Source organism: Kogia breviceps, chromosome 3, assembly GCF_026419965.1.
Source record: "Kogia breviceps isolate mKogBre1 chromosome 3, mKogBre1 haplotype 1, whole genome shotgun sequence".
NCBI lineage: Eukaryota > Metazoa > Chordata > Mammalia > Artiodactyla > Physeteridae > Kogia > Kogia breviceps.
The window spans coordinates 170,240,565-170,266,590 of record NC_081312.1 but is presented as its reverse complement, the minus strand read 5'-3'; the positions used below and the strand labels follow the sequence as shown (position 1 = coordinate 170,266,590).

The 26,026-nt window shown below is 38.3% G+C and overlaps 1 protein-coding gene and 1 long non-coding RNA gene across 6 annotated transcripts in view; both read right to left on the bottom strand.

Moving 5' to 3' along the window:
* The window catches only part of CUL2 (cullin 2), a 124,945-nt gene that overhangs the window by 54,326 nt on the left and 44,593 nt on the right, over positions 1-26,026 (bottom strand). For 4 of the 5 annotated variants that reach the window (XM_059059596.2, XM_059059595.2, XM_059059592.2 and 1 more), the window contains exons 2-3: positions 14,249-14,389; positions 6,232-6,334 (exon numbers count right to left, since the gene is read on the bottom strand). In XM_059059596.2, coding sequence (XP_058915579.1) covers positions 6,232-6,334; positions 14,249-14,367 — 222 coding nt within the window. In that variant the 5' untranslated portion in view covers positions 14,368-14,389. Of the gene's footprint in view, positions 1-6,231; positions 6,335-14,248; positions 14,390-19,043; positions 19,102-26,026 lie in introns of all 5 variants that reach the window. The other variant, XM_067030284.1, reaches the window with a different exon arrangement.
* On the bottom strand, positions 10,959-12,108 carry LOC131753828 (uncharacterized). The gene is made up of 3 exons (XR_009334925.2): positions 12,024-12,108; positions 11,324-11,411; positions 10,959-11,051 (listed from the first exon to the last, which is right to left on the bottom strand). It is a non-coding gene; the product is annotated as an uncharacterized lncRNA (long non-coding RNA).

The following is a 26,026-nucleotide window of genomic DNA, read 5'->3' as shown; positions in this document are numbered from 1 at the left end:
ACCACTGTTATGCAAGATGTCAATATTAATAAGCTGGGTAAAAAGTATTTGAGAAGTCTTTGTATTATTTTTGCAACTTTCCTATAAACTTAAAATTATTTCAAAATAAAAAGGTTTTTAAAATCACACTTACAACCTATGATAAAATATAAAATTGCAAAATTTATAAATGGCTCACACAGTTATCTAGTATAACCAAAGTTAACCAGCTCACAACAGCAGAACTTTAACTTCAAAACGAACATATGAAAAATGTTAAGACTAAGTTAAATTACTTGTCATTAAAACCACTTTCATATGGGCTTCCCTGGTGGTGCAGTGGTTGAGAATCTGCCTACTAATGCAGAGGACACGGGTTCGAGCCCTGGTCTGGGAAGATCCCACATGCCGCAGAGCAACTAGGCCCGTGAGCCACAACTACTGAGCCTGTGCATCTGGAGCCTGTTCAGCAACAAGAGAGGCCGTGATAGTGAGAGGCCTGTGCACCGCGATGAAGAGTGGTCCCCGCTTGCCACAACTAGAGAAAGCCCTCGCACAGAAACAAAGACCCAACACAGCAAAAATAAATTAAATAAAATTAATAAACTCCTACCCCCAACATCTTTAAAAAAACTTTCATAAACTGATAAATACACACACTAGAACACTAAAATGTATCTGCCATATATAATAAAAAGTAGAGCATTTCCTGCAAATCAAAACCAGAATGAGCTGTAACCTCACACCTGTCAGAATGGCTATCATCAAAAGTCAAGAAATAGGACTTCCCTGGTGGCACAGTGGTTAAGAATCCTCCTGACAATGCAGGGGACACGGGTTCAAGTCCTGGTCCAGGAAGATCCCACTTGCTGTGGAGCAACTAAACCCATGTGCCACAGCTACTGAGCCTGCGAGCCACAACTACTGAGCCCACATGCCACAAATACTGAAGCCCACGTGCCTAGAGCCCGTGCTCCGCCAACAAGAGAAGCCACCACAATGAGAAGCCCACACACCATAACGAAGAGTAGCCCCCACTCGCCGCGGCCAGAGAAAGCCTGTGTGCAGCAACAAAGACCCAACGCAGCCAAAAATAAATAAGTAAATAAATAAAGTCAAGAAACAGCAAGTGCTGACAAGGATTTATAGAAAAGGGAACCCTCATGCACTACTGATGGGACTGTAAACTGGTGCAGCCACTATGGAAAACAGGGTGTTCCTCAAAAAATTAAAAACAGAACTACCATATGAGCCAGCAATTCCACTCCTGGGTATTTACCTGAAGAAAGAGAAAACACTAATTCAAAAAGATACACGCACCCCAATGTTCATAGCAGTTCATAGCAGCATTACTTACAATAGCCAAGATACATAGCAACCTAAGTGTCCAACCTAAGTGTCCAACAATAGACAAATGGATAAAGAAGATGTGGTATATATATATATATATACACATACACAATGGGGTATTACTCAGCCATATAAAGAATAAAATCTCGCCATTTGCAACAACATGGATGAACCCAGAGGGTATCATGCTAAGTGAAATAAGTCACACAGAGAAAGACAAATACCGCATGGCCTCACTCATATGTGTAATCTGAAAAACAAACGAACTAGCAAAACAAAACAGACACAGACTCAGAGATACAGAGAACAAACAGGTGGTTGCCAGAGGGGAGAAGGCTGGAGTAGGGGGCCAAAAAGGTGAAAGGGATTAAGAGGTACAAACTTCCAGTTAGAAAATAAATAAGTCATGGGGATGTAACATAGAGCACAAGGAATACGGTCAATAATATTGTAATAACTTTGTATAAGGACAGATGGTAACTAGACTTAATTTGGTGATCATTTCATAATGTATGTAAATGTTGAATCACTATGTAGTTCACCTGAAACTAACAAAATATTGTATGTCAACTATATTTCAATGAAAATAAAATAAACAGATAAAATCGGCTCTGAAAAACTGAGCTTAAAAAATATTGTATGTTGGACTTCCCTGGTAGCCAAGTGGTTGAGAACCTGCCTGCCGATGCAGGGGACACGGGTTCGAGCCCTGGTCTGGGAAGATCCCACATGTCACGGAGCAACTAGGCCCGTGAGCCACAACTACTGAGCCTGCGCATCCGGAGCCTGTGCTATGCAACAAGAGGCCACAATAGTGAGAGGCCCACGCACTGCGATGAAGAGTGGCCCCCGCTTGCCACAACTGGAGAAGGCCCTTGCACAGAAACAGGGACCCAACACAGCCAAAAATAAATAAATAAACAAACCAATGAACCGACATTTTAAAAAAATGAGAAAAAAAATATTGTATGTCAACTATATTTCAATGAAAACAAAATAAAATAAACAGATAGATAAAATAGGCTTTCAAAAACTGAGCTTTTCTTCAAATCTTATAAGGGAAATATCACAGGATCAATCGTGCTCTACTTATGGGTTATTACCATTTGAAAAAATCTACTCCTAGTCATGTTATTACACAAACTGTGTTACTTTATCTCCATTTTACAGATAAAGGAACATGAAGTTCAATCTACAAGGTAGGTTAGGTGAGTTGCCCAGGGTCACAGGGCTAACAAAAGGTAGTCAAGTTTCCACAAACTTAGAGAAGGAACTTATGGTTACCAGGGGGGGAAGGATGGGGGGAAGGGATAGTTAGGGAGTATGAGATAGACATGTACACACTGATATAATTAAAATGGATAACCTTTGGTTATTCGGGTTCTTTTGTGTTTCCATACAAATTGTAAAATTCTTTGTTCTAATTCTGTGAAGAATGCCACTGGTAGTTTGATAGGGATTGCACTGAATCTGTAGATTGCTTTGGGTCATTTTCACAATATTGATTCTTCCAATCCGAGAACATGGTATATTTCTCCATCTGTTTATGTCATCTTTGATTTCTTTCATCAGTGTTTTATAGTTTTCTGAGTACAAGTTTTTTGTCTCCTTAAGTAGGTTTACTCCTAGGTATTTTATTCTTTTTGTTGCAGTGGTAAATGGGAGTGTTTCCTTAATTTCTCTTTCTGATTTTTCGTTGTTAGTACACAGGAATGCCAGAGATTTCTGTGCATTCATTTTGTATCCTGCAACCTTACCAAATTCATTGATTAGTTCTAGTAGTTTTCTGGTGGCATCTTTAGGATTTTTTATGTATAGTATCATGTCATCTGCCAACAGTGACAGTTTTACTTCTTCTTTTCCAATTTGCATTCCTTTTATTTCTTTTTCTTCTCTGAGTGCCGTGGCTAGGACTTCCAAAACTATGTTGAATAAGAGTGGCAAGAGTGGACATCCTTGTCTTGTTCCTGATCTTAGTGGAAATGCTTTCAGTTTTTCACCATTAAGCATGATGTTTACTGTGGGTTTGCCATATATGGCCTTTATTATGTTGAGGAAGGTTCCCTCTATGCCCATTTTCTGGAGAGTTTTTATCATAAATCAGTGTTGAATTTTGTCAAAAGCTTTTCCTGCATCTATTGAGATGATTGTATGGTTTTTATTCCTTAATTTGTTAATTTGGTGTATCACATTGATTGATTTACGTATATTGAAGAATCCTTGCACTCCTGGGATAAATTCCACTTGATCATGGTGTATGATCCTTTTAATATGTTGTTGGATTCTGTCTGCTAGTATTTTGTTCAGAATTTTTGCATCTATGTTCATCAGTGATATTGGTCTATAATTTTCTTTTTTTGTGATATCTTTTTCTGGTTTTGGTATCAGGGTGATGGTGGCTTCATATAGCCAAAGCAATCTTGAGAAAGAAAAACGGAGCTGGAGGAATCAGGCTCCCTGACTTCAAACTATATTACAAAGCTACAGTAATCAATACAGTATGGTACTGGCACAAAAACAGAAATATACATCAATGGAACAAGATAGAAAGCCCAGAGATGAACACATGCACATATGGTCACCTAATTTATGACAAAGGAGGCAAGACCATACTATGGAGAAAAGACAGCCTCTTCAATAAGTGGTGGTGGGAAAAGTGGACAGCTACATGTAAAAGAATGAAATTAGAATACTACCTAACACCATACACAAAAATCAACTCCAAATGGGTTAAAGACCTAAATGTAAGACCGGATACTATAAAACTCTTAGAGGAAAATACAGGAAAAACACTCTTTGATATAAACCACAGCAAGATCTTTTTTTGACCCACCTCCTAGAGTAATGAAAAAACAAAAATAAACAAATGGAACCTAATTAAAAGCTTTTGCACAGCAAAGGAAACCATAAGCTAGACAAAAAGACAACCCTCAGAATGGGAGAAAATATTTGCAAATGAAGCAACGGACAAAGGATTAGTCTCCAAACTATACAAACAGGTCATGGAGCTCAATACCAAAAGAGCAAACAACCCAATTAAGAAATGGGCAGAATACCTAAATAGACATTTCACCAAAGAAGACATACAGATGGCCAAAAGGCACATGAAAAGATGCCCAACATCACTAACTATTAGAGAAATGCAAATCAAAACTACAATGAGGTATCACCTCACACACGTCAGAATGGCCCTTATCAAAAAATCTAGAAACAATAAATGCTGGAGAGGGTGTGGTGAAAAGGGAACCTTCCTGCACTGTTGGTGGGAATGTAAATTGATACAGTCACTAGGGAGAACAGTATGAAGGTTCCTTAAAAAACGAAAAACAGAACTACCATATGACCCAGCAGTCCCACTACTGGGCATATATCCTGAGAAAACAATAATTCAAAAAGAGTCATGTCCCCAGTGTTCACCACAGGACTATTTACAATAGCCAGGACATGGAAGCAACCTAAGTGTCCATCGACAGATGAATGGATAAAGAAGATGTGGCACATATAAACAATGGAATACTACTCAGCCATAAAAAGAAATGAAATTGAGTTATTTGTAGTGAGGTGGATGGACCTAGAGCCTGTCATACAGAGTGAAGTCAGTCAGGAAGAGAAAAACAAATACTGTATGTTAACGCATATATATGGAATTTTTTAAAAAAATGGTACTGATGAATGTAGTGGCAGGGCAGGAATAAAGACGAAGACATAGAGAATGGACTTGAGGACACACAATTGGGGGAGGGGGAAGCTGGGGTGAAGCGAGAGTAGCATCGACATATATATATACTACCAAATGTAAAACAGATAGCTAGTGGGAAGCAGTAGCATAGCACAGGGAGATCAGCTCGGTGCTTTGCGATGACCTAGAGGGGTGGGATAGGGAGGGTGGGAGGGAGATGCAAGAGGGAGGGGACATGGGGATATAAGTATGCATATGGCTGATTCACTCTGTTTTACAACAGTAACACAGCATTGTGAAGCAATTATACTCCAATAAAGATGTATAAAAAAAATAAATTAAATAAATGGATAACCAACAAGGACCTACTGTATAGTGCAGGGAACTCTACTCAATGTTATATGGCAGCCTGGATGGGAGGGGAGTTTGGGGGAGAATGGATACACGTATATGTATGGCTGAGTCGCTTTGCTGTGCACTGAAACTATCACAACATTGTTAACTGGCTATACTCCAATATAAAATAAAAAGTTTTAAAAAATAAATAAAATAGAATAAAATACTGGGGGGAAAAAAGAAGGTAGTCAAGTTTCTAGTTCAAAGAAAAAATGATCTCATCCAGTTCCTGATAAGATCAGTAATCCAAAATAAGTTAGAAATGCTGCATGTAGCCAAATACTACAAAATTCATTCACTGCTTATACACAGATCAAGTCGGTGATGTTGCCCTCATGCACATGGCACACTGACCAAAATAACTGGTCACAGAGACTTTCTATCATACTTGTAAATTTACCATTCTCCTTTTTAATTCCAGGTTTTTAAAGACCTTATATAGGATATGAAGAGGCAGCTAAAATGTTGAATATAAAGACAGAGATTCACCAAGACGTGGAAAGCAACAGTAAAAGAAAACTTGGTTCTATAAACACCATCCAGAGGATATGTAAGCACTTGATTTCAAGTTGAACACATCTTGAATTGAAACCCTACTCTTTAACTTACTAGCTGTATGATCTGGAGCAACTAAACTGACTTCCCTTGGAGAAACTAGCAACACAGAGCTTGCCCCATAGCTCTTATATACATATTAGAAAAATGCTAATTAGGAAACAAAACAAATAACCTTAACCTGATACAAGCTCTGCACTGGAAAACAGTGAACTAGGCAAATAACTATGTAGCCATAAACACATTTACATCATGTATATATCAATCCTTACCTTGTGCAAATGCCGTACGTGATTTTCCAAAAAAATCTTAGTTTCTGTATAAAGTCTTTCTCCAAGGGGTTCAGGATAGGCCACACATAAAGCATAGATATCTCTAGTTAAATTGTTAAGGTTTTCATACTCATTGAAGATACTACTTTAAAACAAATGAGATTTAACTCATCTGGCATTAAAAAATGAAAAATCCTTATTTCAGTTTTGAAGTTTAGGATTATATAGATACATATACAGAATGAAAGACACTTACCCAACACGCTGGTGATAGAAGGGGGGTGGGAAATCAACCTCACATGCTCTGACTCTTTACCTTGTATCCTCACCCCAAAAAGAGCAAGCAGCCCTCTCCACGTGATGTCATTGTCTGGGAGGCCTCAGTCAGACTTTCCTATCTTCCCTCCAAATTCTTTTGTTGTTTATTTTTAATTGTAATTAGTAACCAATAAAATATCTCCATGTATCCATGTATATATATTTGTTCGATTACTATTATATTAAATATTTAAAATTTTATTTACATATTTAAAAAACAAACATGGTGAAGCAAAAATATCATCCAAATAGTGTAATATCACTGTGCCAGGTTTCTTTATAGAAAAAAAAGTTACAGTAAGAAACTATTAAGTTATTTTAGGGATCGGGAGGATGGGAGGGAAACACAAGAGGGAGGAGATATGGGGATATATGTATATGTACAGCTGATTCACTTTGTTATAAAGCAGAAACTAACACACCATTCTAAAGCAATTATACTCCAATAAAGATGTTAAAGAAAACTATTAAGTTATTTTAAATCAACTTAGATATCATAATGAACCTTTATAGACTGGAAGATTAAATAAAATAGTATAGATTTAAACACTATTTTTCAGCAATAACATAAAAAATATTCACCTAGGGCTTCCCTGGTGGCGCAGTGGTTAAGAATCCGCCTGCCAATGCAGGGGACACAGGTTCAAGCTCTGGTCTGGGAAGATCCCACGTGCCTCAGAGCAACTAAGCCCGTGCGCCACTACTACTGAAGCCGACACACCTAGAGCCCATGCTCTGCAACAAAAGAAGCCACGGCAATGAGAAACCCGCACACCGCAACGAAGAGTAGCCCCCGCTTGCAAAAGCCCGTGCACAGCAACGAAGATCCAGTGCAGCCAAGAATAAATAAATAAATTAAATTTTAAAACATATATATATATATATTCACCTATATTACAAAGAAAGTAGAGAATTGAATATACACTACCTAAGAAAGAAAATTTTTAAAATTTATCTGTACACAAATTCTATAGAGAATTGACATGGTTTGGTAGAGGGGAGAGGGAGGGAACAAGGCATCAATGGAGAAGGAGCTTCAAAGTAAGGTATTACCTGAGCTCCCGGACCAGCCTGGGGTCCCTCTAGGTTTCAGCTAAAAATGTCTTTAGGAAAAAAAGTCCTAGTTCATGATATAATTTAAATCTTAACTGATCACAAACCTATCCTAGTAAAACTAGATGTACAAGGGTTGTCAGAATTAGGTGTTCTAGAAGCCGGGACAGCAGTTAACTTCAGTGACTGGAGAACAGAGGTTCCTGGTTGTTAGGAGCACTCTATTTACTGGGTACACAGGTGTGCTCACTTTGTGAGAATTCACCTCTACATTCACCAGTCAGTATGTATATCATACTTAATAAATTAAATTAAATTATTTTAAATTCCCTGGCAGTCCAGTGGTTAAGACTCGGAGTTTTCACTGCCACGGGCCTGGGTTCAATCCCTGTTCAGGGAACTAAGATCCCACAAGCCACACAGCACTGCCAAAAAAAAAAAAAAAAAAAAGAAAAAAGAAAATTTTTTTAAATGACTAAATTTGGCCAGGCTCTAGATCAACAATCAGAAGTGATACATTTATTAAGTTCTGAATACCTACTTCCAGAACTTCCATCCAACATGATGATGATATTTGCTCCTCTAATCTTCCCTTAAGCCATATACACACATTTCTAGAATACACAACCTACTTGATACTGAAAAATCAGCAATTCAGTACCATAATTTCAACAGGATATGCTAATTATGTGCTCAAATGTTTAACATCAACAAAGTTAATGTCTCAATATAGCCACTGCATGTATATGTAAACAAAAATGACCAGCAAAATTCACCTAATAGGGCTTCCCTTCTCTCTGCTGAGGGAAAGGGATCTGTGCAAGGTAGGAATCCATGGAGACTTCCCCATGTCATTCCACATACAGGACTTATATATTGTTTGACTCTTCCTCAGTGAGAATGTACTCATGTATTGTTTTTAATGGAGTCCACCTTAATAAAATTTTTATATGAATATTTTAACTCAGCATAGTTTGGAGTCTCACTGAATAATTTCACTCAACTGCCTAAAAGATATACCTAAATATGTTCTTTTTCTTTAACCTGTTCAAATACCCACCACTCTGGAAATGATTAGACCTTGGGAAGAGCACCCAAGAGGAGCACTTTTCAACCCTCCAGCATTCAATTATGATTTGGTTATAGACAAGATACTTTAAAAGACCAAAAATGGGAAATAATGTAGGTGGTCAGATTTAGATTTAAACACTCTCTTCTCCAAGTCACCTTCTCTGGGAGCCGGAATAGAAAGATACCTGTATGTACGAACGTTCCACTTACAAATTCTCAAAGTCAGAAACAAAATGTGTTCAGGAGCAAGAGCTCTGAACTCTGTTACAACCAAAAGACAGTGCTGGTCAGCAGCAAAATTACTTATTTTAGTTCATTTTCTCTATTAAAAGATGCTTCCTATGCTTGGGCTTAATTTTTAGTTTTAACACTATTAACTCTACTGCATAGTGGGTCAAAATAATGTTTTGCAATGGGAATAAAAGTAAAGATTACCTTAAAATTGAAAACGGTAAAATAATGATCAAAAAAGAACTGACAATACAAACTAAAACTATAAAAAATGAAAAATTTTATTGACATTTCTTAAGAGAAAAAATAAAAATGTGACAGGTAAAAAAAGGAGTATCTATAAAATCATCAATTAGCAAGGATAAAAAAATGACTCATTAAATAAAAGAACTCTGATTTAATTTAGAAGAAGGGAGTGAAACTGTTACTGATGCACCAACCAGGGATGAGTACAGATACAATCCACACAATCTAAGAAAGACTGATGGGCTGCTAAGTGTAGATGCCAAGGTTACTTACTAAGAGGTCCTCCTTCTAACACTTGTGAAGATCATCAAGGATGGAGATTTCCCACCTCAACATTTTTCAATGCAGTCAAAATTGTTCTATGTTTGAAAAAGACTCCTCATAGAATATGTATTTGAAATAAAGACAACAGTTTTAGAGCCAGGTTTTCCTATCTGGGAGAATTACATTCAGGGCAGCAATCTTAAATAACCCCTCACTGAGTCACTATGGACTTATACATAAAACCATTTATTCACTAGAATCTATCTTGTCCTTACGTAGGAGACCGTCTATATTACACTGCTGGGGTTCAGGAATTGTCCTAACAGCCACCAAAAGGCAGAAAACCACAAATACCAGTACACTTGTCCCTCAGTATCCACAGAGGATTGGTGCCAGTACCCCCTGTGGATACCAACATCCGAGCAGGCTGGAGCTCCTTACAGTCAGCCCTCCATATCCGTGGTCACAGGACCGACAGTATACCTATTGAAAAAAATCTGAGTATGGACAGACCTGTGCAGTTCAAACCTGTGTTGTTCAAGGGTCAACCGTAAACCAAAAGAACCAAAGAACTCCAACCCAGGGAAGCAAACAGTAAATGTACATCTACATCTAACCTCTATCATATCATAAGCATTTGATATACCTCTTACAGGGTAAGTCCCAAACGACCCTAGACTGCACCGAAGCTGTCACAGAGCTTCTGTTATAGAGCATCATTATTACTTGTGTTAGGCAGAATTCTAAAAATGGCCTCTCAAGACTTCCCTCCTTAACCCCTGGGACTGTGAATATAAGAAAGCACACCCAGTTACTTTACATGGCAAGGGGACTTGGCAGCTGCAGTTATGATTGCTAATCAGTTGGCTCTAAAATAGGAAGATTATCCTGGACTTTCCTGATGGGCCTAATCTAATCGCATGAGCCCTTCAAAGGCAGATCCCTACCAGCCCCTGCCCCCTGCACCAGCTGCAGAAGGGGAAAGGCTTGACACTCCACTGCTGGCTGTGAAGATGGAAGGGGGTCACACACAACAACTGGAGAGTGATCGTAAGTCAATGAGAGCCGCCCCCAGCCAAAAGTCAAGTAGGAAACCGGGACCTCACACCATAGACTCTGACCTACAGAACTGGGAGACAATAAAAGAGTGAAACACTAAATTTCAGTCACTACACATTTGTAGCAATTTGTTATGCATCAAAAGAAAACACTGATGTCTTCTATTTACATTATCTACCAACCAGAATGCCTTGCATACATAACTGGACCCAGTACATTTAGTTAGGATGAGGGTTAAGAGCCCTCTTATCCACACAATAAGAGAAATAGTTAAATATTAATGCTACTTCTTTCATCTGTACAGTATGCTTCGTGGCATTCAGTGGACAGTAGCTATTCACTCAGCAAATATTGGCTATAGGTGTCTATATGTACCAGATACTGGGAATACAGCAGTGAACAGAACGGACAGGTATCTGTGCCCTTACAGAGGTTATATTTAGTAAAAATCTTGTAGACAGGGGTTCATTAAGTTCCATACTTACACATGTTAAACGCTTCAGCTGGCAGACCAGGCTTCTTTGATACCCACTTCAAGTGTATAAGGAGACTTGAGCATTTTTATCCCAGCATCTAGCCTACAATATCAGGAAGTCATCTTAACCCTCTTGGGCCACTATATTCTCAACTGTAAAATGGGCTAATAACATATATTTTACAAGGTCATCTGTAACAAATTAATCACATGCATTATATGTTGAAAGAAAATTATGACACAAAAGAATGTACACAGTATGATTCCATTTATACAAAGTTCAAAACACAATTAACCAATATTGTTTAAGGCTGTATATATAAGCAATTATGCTGTTCTTTAAAAAAAACAAGAGAATAATATGATAGTAGTTACCTCCAAGGGAAAGGAGCAGGCTTGTGAACTGGAAGGGGAAGCTGGTGGGGGAAGGTTGGTGGATGCCAGCAGTGTTCTAGTTCTTAACCTGTGTGGTGATAATGCAGGTGTCTGCCTTATAATTATTTGCTCAGCTCTACATGTATATCTTACTTATGTACGTATTATATTTCATATACCTCAAAAAATGCTTTGTAAAAGATCAAGCACTAATATACGGTGGTGAACAATTTGTAGGGAGGGCTTTTTTCCAGTTTCAAAATATTAAAGATTTATAGCCTCTAAAATTTCTACCTAAAATATATGAGTATCAAGATGTCAACCTTATATTCTAGGGCAAAATAACAGGGAAAAGGAGGGAATCTGGCTTTAGAACAATTAGGAACATTATTTTACATAATAAATAAAATCATAATAAAATGCTACTTTTTTCACAATAAAATTTAAAATGATATTCCACTCCTCAGTTTACTGTTTTTGTAGATACTTTTTATTTCAGGGGAGGAGGAGAAAACTCATGATCAGGGCAAGAGTAACTGAACCATCTTAGATGGATCAAACAGTAAACATCTTAGAAATATCAGTAACTGAAGGGGCACTTTCAAAGGAAGTCAGCTATCTCAAACCATTTATAAACCAGCAATTAACTGTATATTCTCTAGAAGAATAAGAACACATTTAATGACTCTATTTTCTTTACCTTATGCTCATTTTCTCTTTTCTTGTAATCTTCTATGACCAACTCCTTCTCTCCTCTCTCTGCTCATTATTTTAGTTAAAACAGCGTTAAAAGCACCATTGTAAAGCAATTATATTCCAATAAAGATGTTAAAAAAATTAAAAAATTTGAAAAACAAACACATTTAAACAAATTTGACATCATACTGAATAAATCACTTTATCTTCCATTTAATTCTGTTTTCCCACAATTAAAAGTTTTTATATAAAGTTAAAAAAAAAAGTACCTGAGTACGTGCCTAGCCCAACCTCATTAACACACAAGTAACCTTTAACACTTTCTCAGTTTTTACTGATTCCCACCAAAAACAATTCATGATGTTCAAAAAAAAAAATTTAAGAGACTAATTCAAAAATAAGCTCTTCAAAGGCAGACTCCATAACAATTATCATCTAGATACAATGGAAAGTACAGGAAATTAGATGTTAGACATCTTGTATGCAAGTCTGTGCTCCACGAATGACCTGCATAACCCGGGGCAAGTCCCTTCGCCTCTGAGCATCAGTTTCCTCATCTATTATATCTGCCGCACTGATCTTATAGGCTCGTTTTTATATTAAAAGTATAAAAGATCTTTGCAAACTCTGAAGCCTTCTAGAAATGTTACCATCATTTTCTGTATCTGTAGTGCCTAGAACATAGGCACCCTAACAAATGTATCTTACTGACAACTGCAATTGTAATGAATTCAAAGAACTTCACTGTTCTTGCATCAACATTCAGTTTACTATTGACAATTAGATTAGGCGTTGAGAACAAGCTGAATCACTGTCTTATGAAATCCAAGCTTTTCTAGAGAACACATGCCTCGCACAGTGAGGGCAGCCATCCTTCAGCCCCAGGACACTGCTGGAGAGGGCGGCACTGCGCGTGAGAGGACTCGGAACCTCCACACGCACTCTGGTGATAATACCTTCACATCTCACCTTCCCTTTGGGGGGAAAGACTCTCTGGTTCCTACAGTGTCCACCCAGTCCACAAGGCCTCCTTCAGGGCCCTGGGGCACTGCCATGGCACTTAGACCCAGAGACCAGGCCTCGACCCTACGTCCTTTCTTTGCCCTGGAATGTGGCGTGTGTGGTGGTCCCTGTGGTGGAAGACGGAGGCGGGTCGGGAGTCTGCCAGGGCAGAGGCCGTCCCCAGGCCCTCCCAGCCACGGCCCCTGGCAAACACTGGGCAGAGTTGACGAGGCTGCCACCCACCGCTCTGCTCCAGCTACCTGTGGCTGAGGGTTCCTAAAGACCCCTTTAACCTCCCCAATACTAAGAAACTACAGTATTGTAATACTGTGGTTTTTTTCCTCTGGTGCCAGAGTATATATCCTGGGTGCTGGAGGTTGCACCGTGTTTTTTACATATATAATGTATATATATATATAATAATATTATTAATAACATTATAATAATATACATACATTATACACATCACATACAGTGTGTGTATGTGTGTGTGTGTCTATATATATATGTATTTTTTTTAAAAAAGATTGCTGTCATGTAGGAATGCAGGACAGCAGGTTTCAGACTGTCCTAGGAAAATCACAAATTTATATTTTCATATAAAACCTCTAATTCACAAATGTAGAAAACCCAAATAAGAAACGTTTCCATCTCATAGCCACTGAATTTGCTATTTGCTCTCTGCTTGGAACACTCCGCCCCAGGTTTCTGTGCGACCTGCTCCCTCCCTCTGTTCCAGCCTCTGCTCAAGCATCGCCATCCTCGCTAAAGGCGGCCTTCCTTGACCACCATCTAGAGAGGCGCGTACACACGCACTCCAACCACGCTCAGGCCCTCGCTTTGCTTTACTTCCCCCCACGGGATGTAACCTGTTATTAGAAGCACTGGCATCAGGTTTTGTGTTTTACAACCATTTAATATCTATTTCCTTTAGTAGAATGAAGGGAAAGTAGTTTGTTTTGTTCACAAATATACTCCCAAAGCCTAAAGTAGTGCCTGACATATACTAAGTGCTCGGTAAAGTATTTGTTGAGCAAAAGGTAATCAAAGATTGTTGACTGCCACATACGGGCAATGAACTTGGAAATGTGAACAATAATATATTTGAAAATAGTCACACTGGCATGTTCTTCCACCTAGGAAAGCTTAAACCTGTTGTCACTTTTCAACAAGCTTATGAACCTAGCATGCTGATCAGTGCAGGCATCCATGCCACTGGAAGGATACGAGAAGCGGTCGTTCCATGTTGCTCTCTCCACGTACTCCAACATGACCACAGCTTTGATTGTCGTGAGGAGTTTGTTCCAGGTTTCATCAAAATCCACTACTCTTGGTTTCAAAGACATTGTGCAAGTTTAGTGTTGAAATCTGTTAATTAAAAACAACGGTAACGTTAGCATGAATTCTACAAGGTCAGTTACTTGTTTCTAAAGCTCCACATAACTAGACAGCATGCTGCACGGAAGGGGTGAGACCAGAACCTGGCATGTGGTGAGAACAATAAACACTGGCTGCCATCTTTTCATGACTATCCAGACAAGGAATTCCACAGAATATTTGCATTCACTGCAAACTCTAGGAAATAAAAAGCTTTTAGCACAAATTATTTATAACTCAGGGTGGTCCAAAGATTGAGAAGCCTCATTTAATTTGCTGAGAGAAAGAAGCTGGGACCTAATGAGCCAAAAAGTTAACTTCGGGGCTTCCCTGGTGGTGCGGTGGTTGAGAGTCTGCCTGCCGATGCAGGGGACACGGGTTCATGCCCCTGTCCGGGAAGATCCCACATGCTGCGGAGCGGCTGGGCCCGTGAGCCATGGCCACTGAGCCTGCGCGTCCGGAGCCTGTGCTCTGCAACGGGAGAGGCCACAACAGTGAGAGGCCCGTGTACCGCAAAAAAAAAAAAAAAAAAAAAGTTAACTTCCATCATGAGAAATGCACAAGAGGTACTCAATAAAAAGGTTTTGGCCCCAAATCCTTGTGGTTTGCACTCCTTAAACTGGAGACTGAGGCCATATATGAGAAAACACAAGACAATTAAAGGGTTTATTTTCCTAGAGCATCAGTTTAACTAGATTCCAAATCTTTTTCAATATCACACCAGAAGAACAGAATTAAAAAGAGAGGGCTTCACTGGTGGCGCAGTGGTTGAGAGACCGCCTGCCAATGCAGGGGACACGGGTTCGTGCCCTGGTCCGGGAAGATCCCACGTGCCGCGGAGCTACTAGGCCTGTGACCCATGGCCACTGAGCCTGCGCGTCCGGAGCCAGTGCTCCGCAACGGGAGAGGCCACAACAGTGAGAGGCCCGCGTATTGAAAAAAAAAAAAAAAAAAGAGAAACCTCTTAAAGTTAAATTTAATTGCACAAGAGAGCACTTTTCTGGCACATGCCTTCACATCCTCCCTAAAGTTTTCCCTCGTTACTAGGACTGTGAAGCACCAAGCTAATCTGTAGCCAGGGCCAAACAAGGAGGAAACATTCTCCCTCCTGTGTCCCGCTGTGGGAAAAAAGGAGGTAGGGAGACAGTGGGGAGAAGGGGGGAATGCATAGAGAGAAAGGAAAAAAGAGACAAGGGGAGGAGACCAGCTGCACGGTCCCGGCCCACAAACTGGCGGTGGCCCTGGGCCCTTCTTATGTTTCTGTCCAGTGAAGAAAAGAACTCAAGAGGAGTCCAAGGAAGGGAAGAAAAAGAATCAGAGAAGCCAAACAAAAACCCAAAAGAGGATGTGCCACACTAAATCAACCCTCTTTCTTTAACACACCAGGGACTCCACCTACAAGCCTTAAACTTCCTCTAACTACCGAGAATGGATTAGTAGTAGTTCCTCGTGTGTGTGTGTGTGTGTGTGTGTGTGTGTGTGTGTGTGTGTACATACTGGGGGAAGGGGGAAACCTAAAGTTCTAGCTCTAAATCAGAAAATTAACCTTAACTCCATCTCACCCTTATTCACACATCCTATCTAACTGTGTTACTCAGTATTTCTTAAATCCATCCATTCCTGTGCAACCCTATGAATGCTCTGAGATCAGGCCCTCAGCAGTTCCAATGTGTATTAATCTTTATCAAAGAAATACTAACAACTGTTAATATTTGCACAGTACTTACTACGAGCCAAACACAAATCTAAGTGCTTTATATAAATTCACTTAATCCACCCAACAAACTGGTTAGGTAGGGCCCAATGTTCTCCCCATTTTCTAGATAAGAAAACTGATCACAGAGTGATTAAGAAACTTGCTAAAGGTCACGGAGCTATTCCGACCCACGCTGCAACCCGTGCCCTCAACTGCAATATACAACTATACTGCCTTACTAACATCCTTAGTAAATACTTAGATACATGCCAGGCGTTGTACTAGGCTGAGGATACAGTGGTCAATAAACAAAGTTCTTGACCTTCAAGGTGAGATTCTTGGATCTGGCGCTCAGAAACAAAAATAACCTACGTAAACCACAGAGCTGACCACGTCACTCTGGTTCTGAAAGCGGTTTGTGATTGTCCACTATAGACAGCATCCGGTTTAAGCTCATTGGCAACATGGCCCACCAAGCTTCCATGGTTTGACCTTGGACTTAAAGCACCTCTCCACTTGCTCTTCTCATGGGACTCCCTTCCTTGACATCATAATCTGGTAAATTCTCTGCTTAGAGGTCACTGAACACACAGGCTGATTCACACACCCTGCCTTTTATCCTCATTGTTTTCTGTACCTAAAATTCTTCTCTTCTCCTTGCCTCCCCCTTTCCACCCATTTCCCTAACTCCTACTGATAGTTCAGCCTTGGCCCAGAATATCTGCTTTCAAGAAATTTTCTGGGCCCACGTAAGCTAGGTAAGGTGCCCTCTTATGCATTACTTGAGAATTCTATGTTTAACCTGTATTAGAGGATTAAATCATGCTCAACTGTGATTATCTTGAGTGTTTCTTCAAGGTAGGGACTATTCTGTAACTGTCTATCAGAAAGCTGTCACTGTCTGCTTCACATTCGTTTCCCCCCTTATAAAAATAGAATCATACTAAACACCCTGCTTATAAATTATTTTAATGGTTGCACAGATTACCTTTTAGCTTTATTGAAGTTTTAGCAGAATCAGACTGGCATTGACTTCTCTTCTGAGACCAACAGATTTCTGATAGAATGGGTTTATGTGCAGTGATAATCCATTCTTAGATGGGTGGAAAATGTGGACACTAAGGCGAGAGAAGCCTTCATTTTATTTCAATTGTTTAAATGATCACTTACTCATGGAGAATTTATGTAAGGATGTGAAAGAGAGAGGGCAAAGAAAGAAACAAGACCACGGCCACCACGCTGTTCTTCCCCACTTCTCACGCTGCCAGACAACTCACAAGAATACATATGAGTCTTGTTTTCACTGCTGTGCCACATCATGTCCTACACCTGGTGTCCTGTCAGGACTACTTCCATCCCCAGTCAGTGAGACTATGTCCTACTGAGCACCTGCGAAGTTCAAATCGCACATTACTACAGTTTCCTCTAGCTTTCTTCTGGGTCCATTCATGCAATGTTAGGGTTTTTAACACTTTGGCACACAGGTACTGTGCCTATGGCCCCTAAAAATAAATCATAGGCTCCAAATAAAAAAAAATTGAAAAATAAAAATTCATGTTTTCTTATGTTTCCAGATAACATTATGACAATATTTTATGACAATAACATTTACGAAATTTTCATTACATTTGAAAATGATGCCTAGATTAGATTTTCTCACTTAGAGCACCATTTCTAAGAATGTATGGCTGTCAATAATAGTAAGTTAAACAATCACAAAAGTGATTTATATAAACATAGTTACCATATGACCCAGCAATTCCACTCCTATGCAAGAGAAAACATGTCCACACAAAACCCTGGATGCAAATGTTCAGAGCAGCATTATTCATAAAGGTCAAAAAAGTGGAAATAACTCAAATGTCTATCGAGCAATAAATGGATACATAAAATGCAGTACATCCGTACAACAGATTATTATTCTGTAATACAAGAGAATGGAGTACTGATAGATTGTACAATACAAATGAACCTTGAAAACACACTATGTGAATAAAGTTGGTCACAAAAGACCACATATTTTAGGATTCCACGTACGTATATGAAATATCCAGAACAGGCAAATCCACAGACACAGGATGTATTTTAGTGGTTGCATAGGGCTAGAGGACTTGGAGAAAAATGGGAAGTGACTGCTAATTAGGTGATGAAAATGTTCTAGTATTGATTGTCATCGTGTTTGTACAACCCTGTGAATGCACTAAAAACCATTGAATTGTACAGTTCAAGAGTACACTGAAATGGGATGTGAAGCATAACTCAATAAAGCTGTTAGACATTTAAGGTGAAATAATCGTATCAAAAACTTTGGAGCAATTTAACGTGGAGGGGAGGGGGGAAAAGGTATATTTACATGATTGTAAATTCTGAAATCTCAGTCTCCCTCTCACTCCCATGCTCTAGTCACCAGCTCCCATCACCAGAGGCATATATTATATGTGTCTGGGGGTATTTTACACATATATATTGTTATTCCCCCTTTTTACATAAATGAATATAGAGATGGTCTTTTTCTACTTGTTTTACATAAATGGTATTACACTGCTTACTTAACAATATATTCACTTAACAGTATATTTGGGAAAGTATTCCATTTTAATATACAAGGGTTTCTTTAATGTTAATAGCATTTCACTGTTTGGCTATATCTGGATTCATTCTACTAAGTTTGATATGATATGTGATGAGTCCTCCAAAATTGAAGTGCCTAGTTTAATATCAGTAATTTTAACTTAAATAGTTTTTTTTATGAATTAGTAAGCTCTTTTTACATTGACATTAACAAGGTTTTCTTCTAAAGATACTAATAACACAATTTAAGTTACAACTGCTATACTAGTTGATAAGAGAAGAAAATTACACTATTATCATTATCTTTCACTACTGTTTACTAAATACCTTCTGAATTCCTCCTATGCTATACATATTACATATATAAGCATTACTAACCATCAACCTGCAAGTCAGCAAAATCCAGACAGCAGGAAACTACTGGATAATCAGATTTCTTCAATAAATTACGCACACACATAAGAGAAAAAGAGAGAAAAGAAAATGAGAGTGGGAGAGACATATATGTGGAATGGAATTTGAACTAAAATAGACTAAAAAGGCACATTCATCTACCACAGTGTGACTGATCTTATTTGGATCTAGATTTAAGCTCTTTTTAAAAATTATATTTATGATAACCCTGGAAATTTATAAGCTGACGGGATATTTGATGACTTTAAAAAATAATTTTTATAACAATAATTATGAGAGCTTTAAAACGGAGAGTCCTTATCTGTCAGAGACACATGCCAAAATATTTATGGATGTAATAAATGCTGTCTGAGATGTGCTTCAAAATTAAACAGCTTGTTTATGAATTGATAATTGTTGAGAATGAGTGATAAGTACATGAGGGATTATTATAATATGCATTTTCTGTATATGTTTGTAATTTTCCAAAATAAAAGGGTAAAAAAAATCTTCACCCTCATCATCATTAACAGTTCCATAAATATGGGGGGAAGGGGGAAGCACATAAAAGAAATCAGAAAGCTTAAAAAAAAAGTAGTATTAACCCAAAAGGTCTAACATTCAATTAATATGGATTCTAGAAAATTAAAATGAGAGGTAATTATCAAAGAAAAAATATCCCAGAACTAATGAACATTAGTTTTCCAACTTAAAAGGGCATAATGAATACCCAGAATATTTGATTTTAAAAATAAATAACAAGGCACCTCTTTTTGACATATTAAAACACTGGGAGTAAAGAAAAGCTTCCGTAAGTTTTCAGAAGAGAAAAAAACAACTATATAAATTATAAAGTCTTTAGATTTACAAGAGCAGCACTGGAAGCTGGAAGGTAATATAAAGCAATGCCTTCAAAATTCTCAGGGAAAATGACTAATCACCTAGAATTCTCCATCAAGAGTGGTATCAAATAATTTACTTCCCATGAAGTCATTTTACTCAGGAATCTATTGGAAGACACCCTCCGGAGGAAATGGAACAAACCAAGAAAGACTTGGAATCCCACAAACAGAGGGATCTAACACAGGAGAGAGGAACAGGAATTTTTCAGAACAGCAGCTTTACAGATTTTAAAAACAACCTGTCTACACAAACACAGAACAAAGGGCTCTAGGATGGTTCTTTCCAAGAGAAAAAAAGGGTGGAGATACTCCCAAACTCATTTTACAAGGCCAGCATTATCAAGACTACCAAAATCAGACAAGGACACCACAAGGAAAGAAAATTACAGGCCAATATTCCTGACGAACACAGATGAAAAATCTTCAAAAAAATTTAGCAAGCCAAATTCAACAATACACTAAAAGGATCATACACCATGATCAACTGGGATTTATTCCAGGTATGCAAGGTTCACAAATCCATCGAACACATTAATAAAATGAAGAATGAAAATCATATGATCATCTCAACAAATGCAGAAAAAACATTTGACAAAATTCACCATTCATTTATGACAAAAACTCTCCACAAAGTGAGCATAGAGGGAATGCACTTCAACATAATAAAGGTCATATGTGACAAGCCCACAGCTAACTGCCTCAACAGTGGAAGCTGAAAGCTTTTCTTCTAAGATCAGGAACAAGACAAGGATGCCCACTCTTGCCACACAGTATTTATTCAATATAGTACTGGAAGTCCTAGCTAGGGCAATTAGGCAAGAAAAAGCAATAAAAGGCATCCAAATTGGAAAGAAAGAAGTAAAGCTGATAACATGATATTATATAAAGAGAGCCCTAGTTTTTTAACCATAAAACTGTAAAAACTATAATCAAATTCAGTAAAGTTACAGATACAAAAAATCAATATACAAAAATCTGCTTCATTTCTATATACTAATAACAAACTATCAAAAAGAGAAATTGAGAAAACAATCCCATTTACAACTGCATCAAAAAGAATATGATATCCAGGAATAAATATAACCAAGGAGGTGAAAGACCTGTACACTGAAAACCATAAGACATTAATGAAAAAAAATGAAGACAACACAAATAAAAGATAAAAGGAAAGATATCTGTGCTCATGGATTGGAAGAACTATTTTTGTTAAAATGCCCATATTGCCCAAAACGATCTACAGATTCAGTGCAACCCCTATCAAAATTCAAATGACATTTTTTACAGAAATAGAAAAAACAATGATAAAACTTGCATGGAACAAAACAAAAAACTGAACTCATAAGTACAGAGAACAGACTGATGAATGCCAGAAAGGAGGGAGTCTGGGGCTGTGTGAAAGGGGTAAAAGAGGCCAAAAGGTATAAACTTCTAGTTATGAAATAAGTCATGGGGATGTAACATACAACATGGTGACTACTGTTAATAATACCAAATTGCATATTTGAACTTATTAAAAGAGTAAATCTTAAAAGTTTTCATCACAAGAAAAAAAAATTTGTAACTATGTATGGTGATAGATATTAACTACATTTACTATAGGGATCATTTATAATATATACAAATATCGAATCATTACACTGCCTACCTGAAACTAATACGATGCTATATATCAACTGTACCTCAATAAAAAATTTTTAAAGAGAAAATATTTGTAAAATATTTATCTGATACAGGATACACACACACACACACACACACACACACACACACACACACAGGACTGGTACTTAGAATATATAAAGAACTCTCAAAGCTCAATCAAAAGAAAACATACAACTCAATTAATAAATGGCCAAAAGACCCAAATGGAAAGTTCAGAAATACTGATAACAAGTAAGCACATACAAAGATGCTCAACAGCATTAGTCATTAGGGAAAGGCATATGAAAACTTCAACAAGATACCACTATAGGGCTTCCCTGGTGGCGCAGTGGTTGAGAATCTGCCTGCGGATGCAGGGGACACGGGTTCGTGCCCCGGTCCGGGAAGATCCCACATGCCGCGGAGCGGCTGGGCCCGTGAGCCATGGCCGCTGAGCCTGCGCGTCCAGAGCCTGTGCTCCGCAACGGGAGAGGCCACAGCAGTGAGAGGCCCACGTACCACCACCAAAAAAATAAAAGATACCACTATACACTTATTAGAATGGCTCAAAAATTCTGACAGTATAAAATGCAGATGAGGACATGGAGCAACTGAAACTCTCATTTGCTGCAGGTGGGAATTTAAAATGAAATAACCGCTTAGGCGGTTTCTATTAAAATTAAGCATATACTTCCCATGTGACCCAGCAATCCCATTCCTGGCTATTTATAGATGAGAAATGAAGACATACACTTACAGAAAAACCTAACCACAAAATTTTACAGCACCTTTATTCATAACCACCAAAACCCAGAAACCCAAATGTGCCATCAACTAGTGAATAAAAAACAAAATGTGGTGCTTTCACACAACGGTGTACTATTCAGCATTAAAATGAACAAATCACTGATACGTGGACAACAGTGGGTGATTCTCAAAAGCATTAAGCCAAGTGAAAGCAGACAGACCCATTGGGCTACGTACTGCATGGTTGCTGAAAAAGGCAAAAACATAAGGACATACATCAGATCACTGGTTGTGAGAGACTCAGGATGAACTACAAAGAAGCAAATAAGAAACTTCTGGGGTGATAAAATATTCTATATCTTGATTGTGGTGGTGGTTATGTGACCATATAAGTTTGTCAAAATTCGAACTGTGTATCTTTTTAGGGTGAATTTTACTATGTGTAAGTTATACCTCAATAAACCTGACCCCTCAAACTCAACATGTCCATCCATTTCCAGTATTTCACATCTTAATAAATATTATCATACATCTAGCTCCTCAAGGTAGAAATTTTATTAATCATTCTTGATTTCTCTCTTACTCTCTTCTTCAAATCAATCAATAAGTCCTATCAACCCTATCTTCTAACCATTTCTTGAATCCAACCACTACTTCCCATTCCCACTGACATCAGCCTAATCCAAACCACCACCTCTCACCCAACTACTGCCTCCTAAGTGAGCCACCTGTATCCTCTTTTGCCCTCTTGTTACATTCCAAATACTGTGGCCAATGTAAGCTTTCCAAAATGCAAGTCTGATAATACCATACACTCTGCTTACAATTCTTCAAAGACTTTTAACTTACAATCCTTAGTATTTATCAATTATCATTTAAGAAAGAATAAAACTTCTCTGTGCTTTCTTAATTTATCACTGACTTCCCATGAAAGTCAATAAATACTTTACTAATATTTTGACAAACAAAGACTTTTTAAATCGGTTACCAGTTCTAAGAGAATAGCTAGGTAATCCAAGGTAAAGATGAAAATAAAGAAGCAATCAGGAAAATCAAATTGATAAGCTATCTAGATTTCTGATAGCAATGTTCTAAAATCTCTTTTGCTTTTTAAGTTTTTCTCCTCATACACATACCTCACTCCTCAGAACACTGAAAGGTGACCTGTCACTAGCCTTTCCTTTCTCCTGAAAATCTTAACTTTCCAGTGAGTTTTAGGTACCGAGGTTGAAAGAGCTCCAAAATAACATGGTACTGCCCCAAAGTATGATGTGTTAACAGAGCCTAACAAAATTCCCACCTCAAAAATGTTTAAAAAACAAAGTTACTAGTAATAGCAGAAATACAAAAGATATAACTTTGCAAAGGTCAGATGGATTTTAATTTGGAGTGATACTGTGTAGTTCTTCACTTAGACATTTTTCATACAAAGAGACTTGGATAATTACATTTCAGCAGGTAAAGCAGTAACAGAATCTCAAAACATTCCATTTTAAGTCTAGAACTGACGGTGCGTAATTAGATATTTTATTTGAAGTATAAGCTATTTTAGTAAAATGTATAACCATGTTTAACACACTGATCAGTATGACTACAGCTTAACTACTGATAAACATTTCAACTGCCTTCCAAAAGTATAATTATCAATAATGTAAATGGCTAAACGCTTAAAGTTGTGAGTCTCTGTTTTGTTTAAAAAAAAACCCAAAAAACTACCAAATGATAATTTTTTATTTCAGTATTGATCAGTACCAGCAATAAAAATTTGGCATTCCAAAAATTACCAGAAAGATATAATACTGGGGCCTAAAAAAATTTCAGGTAAGTCAACATACCATAGTTAGTTCTCAAAATGACATTCAGGGGGCTTATTGACCAGGTTATATTCTAAATACACAAAATAAGGAAAATACTTAAGACCCAACAGAAGAGCATTATTAACTTTGCAATATTTTCCATTTCAAGGGCTGTCTATAGTGTACACTGACCAAAAATGCTACCATGATTTCTTATGAAAATAAGCTCCAAGAATGCATCTAAATACTTTCATCTTACTGTAGTGAATGTGTGACCCATTAGCTATAGCCAAAAGGTACCTTTGTTAGTTGGAGGCTCAGGGTACAAAGCTTACTGTTGCAATGAGGTTTGACACACACAGCTCCACACCACAAATGTCATCTCCATCACATGACTTTCCTACTTAAGAATTTCTAGGGCTTCCCTGGTGGCGCAGTGGTTGAGAGTCCGCCTGCCGATGCAGGGGACACGGGTTCGTGCCCCAGTCCGGGAAGATCCCACATGCCGCCGAGCGGCTGGGCCCTTGAGCCATGGCCTCTGGGCCTGCACGTCCAGAGCCTGTGCTCCGCAGCGGGAGAGGCCACAGCAGTGAGAGGCCCGCGTACCTCAAAAAAAAAAAAAAAAAAGAATTTCTAGTAGTATGCTTAAAAAAAAAAAGGAGGAAATTGGTGTAAAAAACAGTAAAGAGAAATACAGCAGTCTGTCATCCCAGTTGGCAAAATGTATACTGCAGGATGAAAACCTCAGTCGCAAAAAAAGGCAAGGGAGAGGGCTTCCCTGGTGGCGCAGTGGTTAAGAATCCGCCTGCCAGTACAGGGGACATGGGTTAGTGCCCCGGTCCGGGAAGATCCCACATGCCGCGGAGCAGCTAGGCCCGTGAGCCATGGCCGCTGAGCCTGCGCGTCTGGAGCCTGTGCTCCGCAAAGGGAGAGGCCGCGACAGTGAGAGGTCCGCACACCGCGATGAAGAGTGGCCCCCGCTCGCCGCAACTGGAGAAAGCCCACGCACAGAAACGAAGACCCAACACAGTCAAAGATAAATAAATAAATGGATGAATTTATTTACAAAAAAAAGAGATAAGGGGGACAGTGGTAAGTAGGGGATGTATTTATAATACAACAAAGAAGTTACAGAAGACATTTGCTTCCAAAATAAAGCTAATTTGACCAGAATTAAAGACCCTTCTCTCCTCAATGAACTTGAGACTCTCCCACACATCTACACAGACAGTATTTCTTTCCAAGTTTTCACATCGCTCCTATCAGCATGAAGTTTAATGTCTTCTTCACTTGCTTTCTCATTTTTTTCCATTTTTAACAATCTAGGCAGGGAATCTAAGATACCAACTAGCCTTAAAAAAAAAATTCTTATATACATATCAGGGATGAGTTAGAGAACCTGAATTTGTCTGAGTCTCTCATGGGTAGGCAAGCCCAGTTTGGCATGTAGGCTAGACAAGGCTATGACCAATAAGCCTTTTCACAAATAATCCAAACATTAAGAGTGCATTTTTTTTCTAGGTCTGACCTTCCATCCAAATATTAAAAAGGGTTACTCTAATTATCCTCTCTTTGCACAACCCAATGACTTGCAATATTTGTTATCCTATTCTGAGAGCGAAATTAAGTCACATATATCTAAAAACCTTGGATTCATTATTTTGGTAACTTTATACTACATACATTATTATGACTATTAGGAAAGTATGCTCTATTTGTGTCAGAAAAGAGTAGTCATAAATAAAAGGGGACAGCTAGTGTAAATGCTATAGTGCTTGACTGGAATCAGAGTTATCAGTATGAACTCATGGTTTTTAACACACACACAAAGATAAAAAGATATAGAAATAAACACAGATGTTTGTGTATGCATGGATTAGTA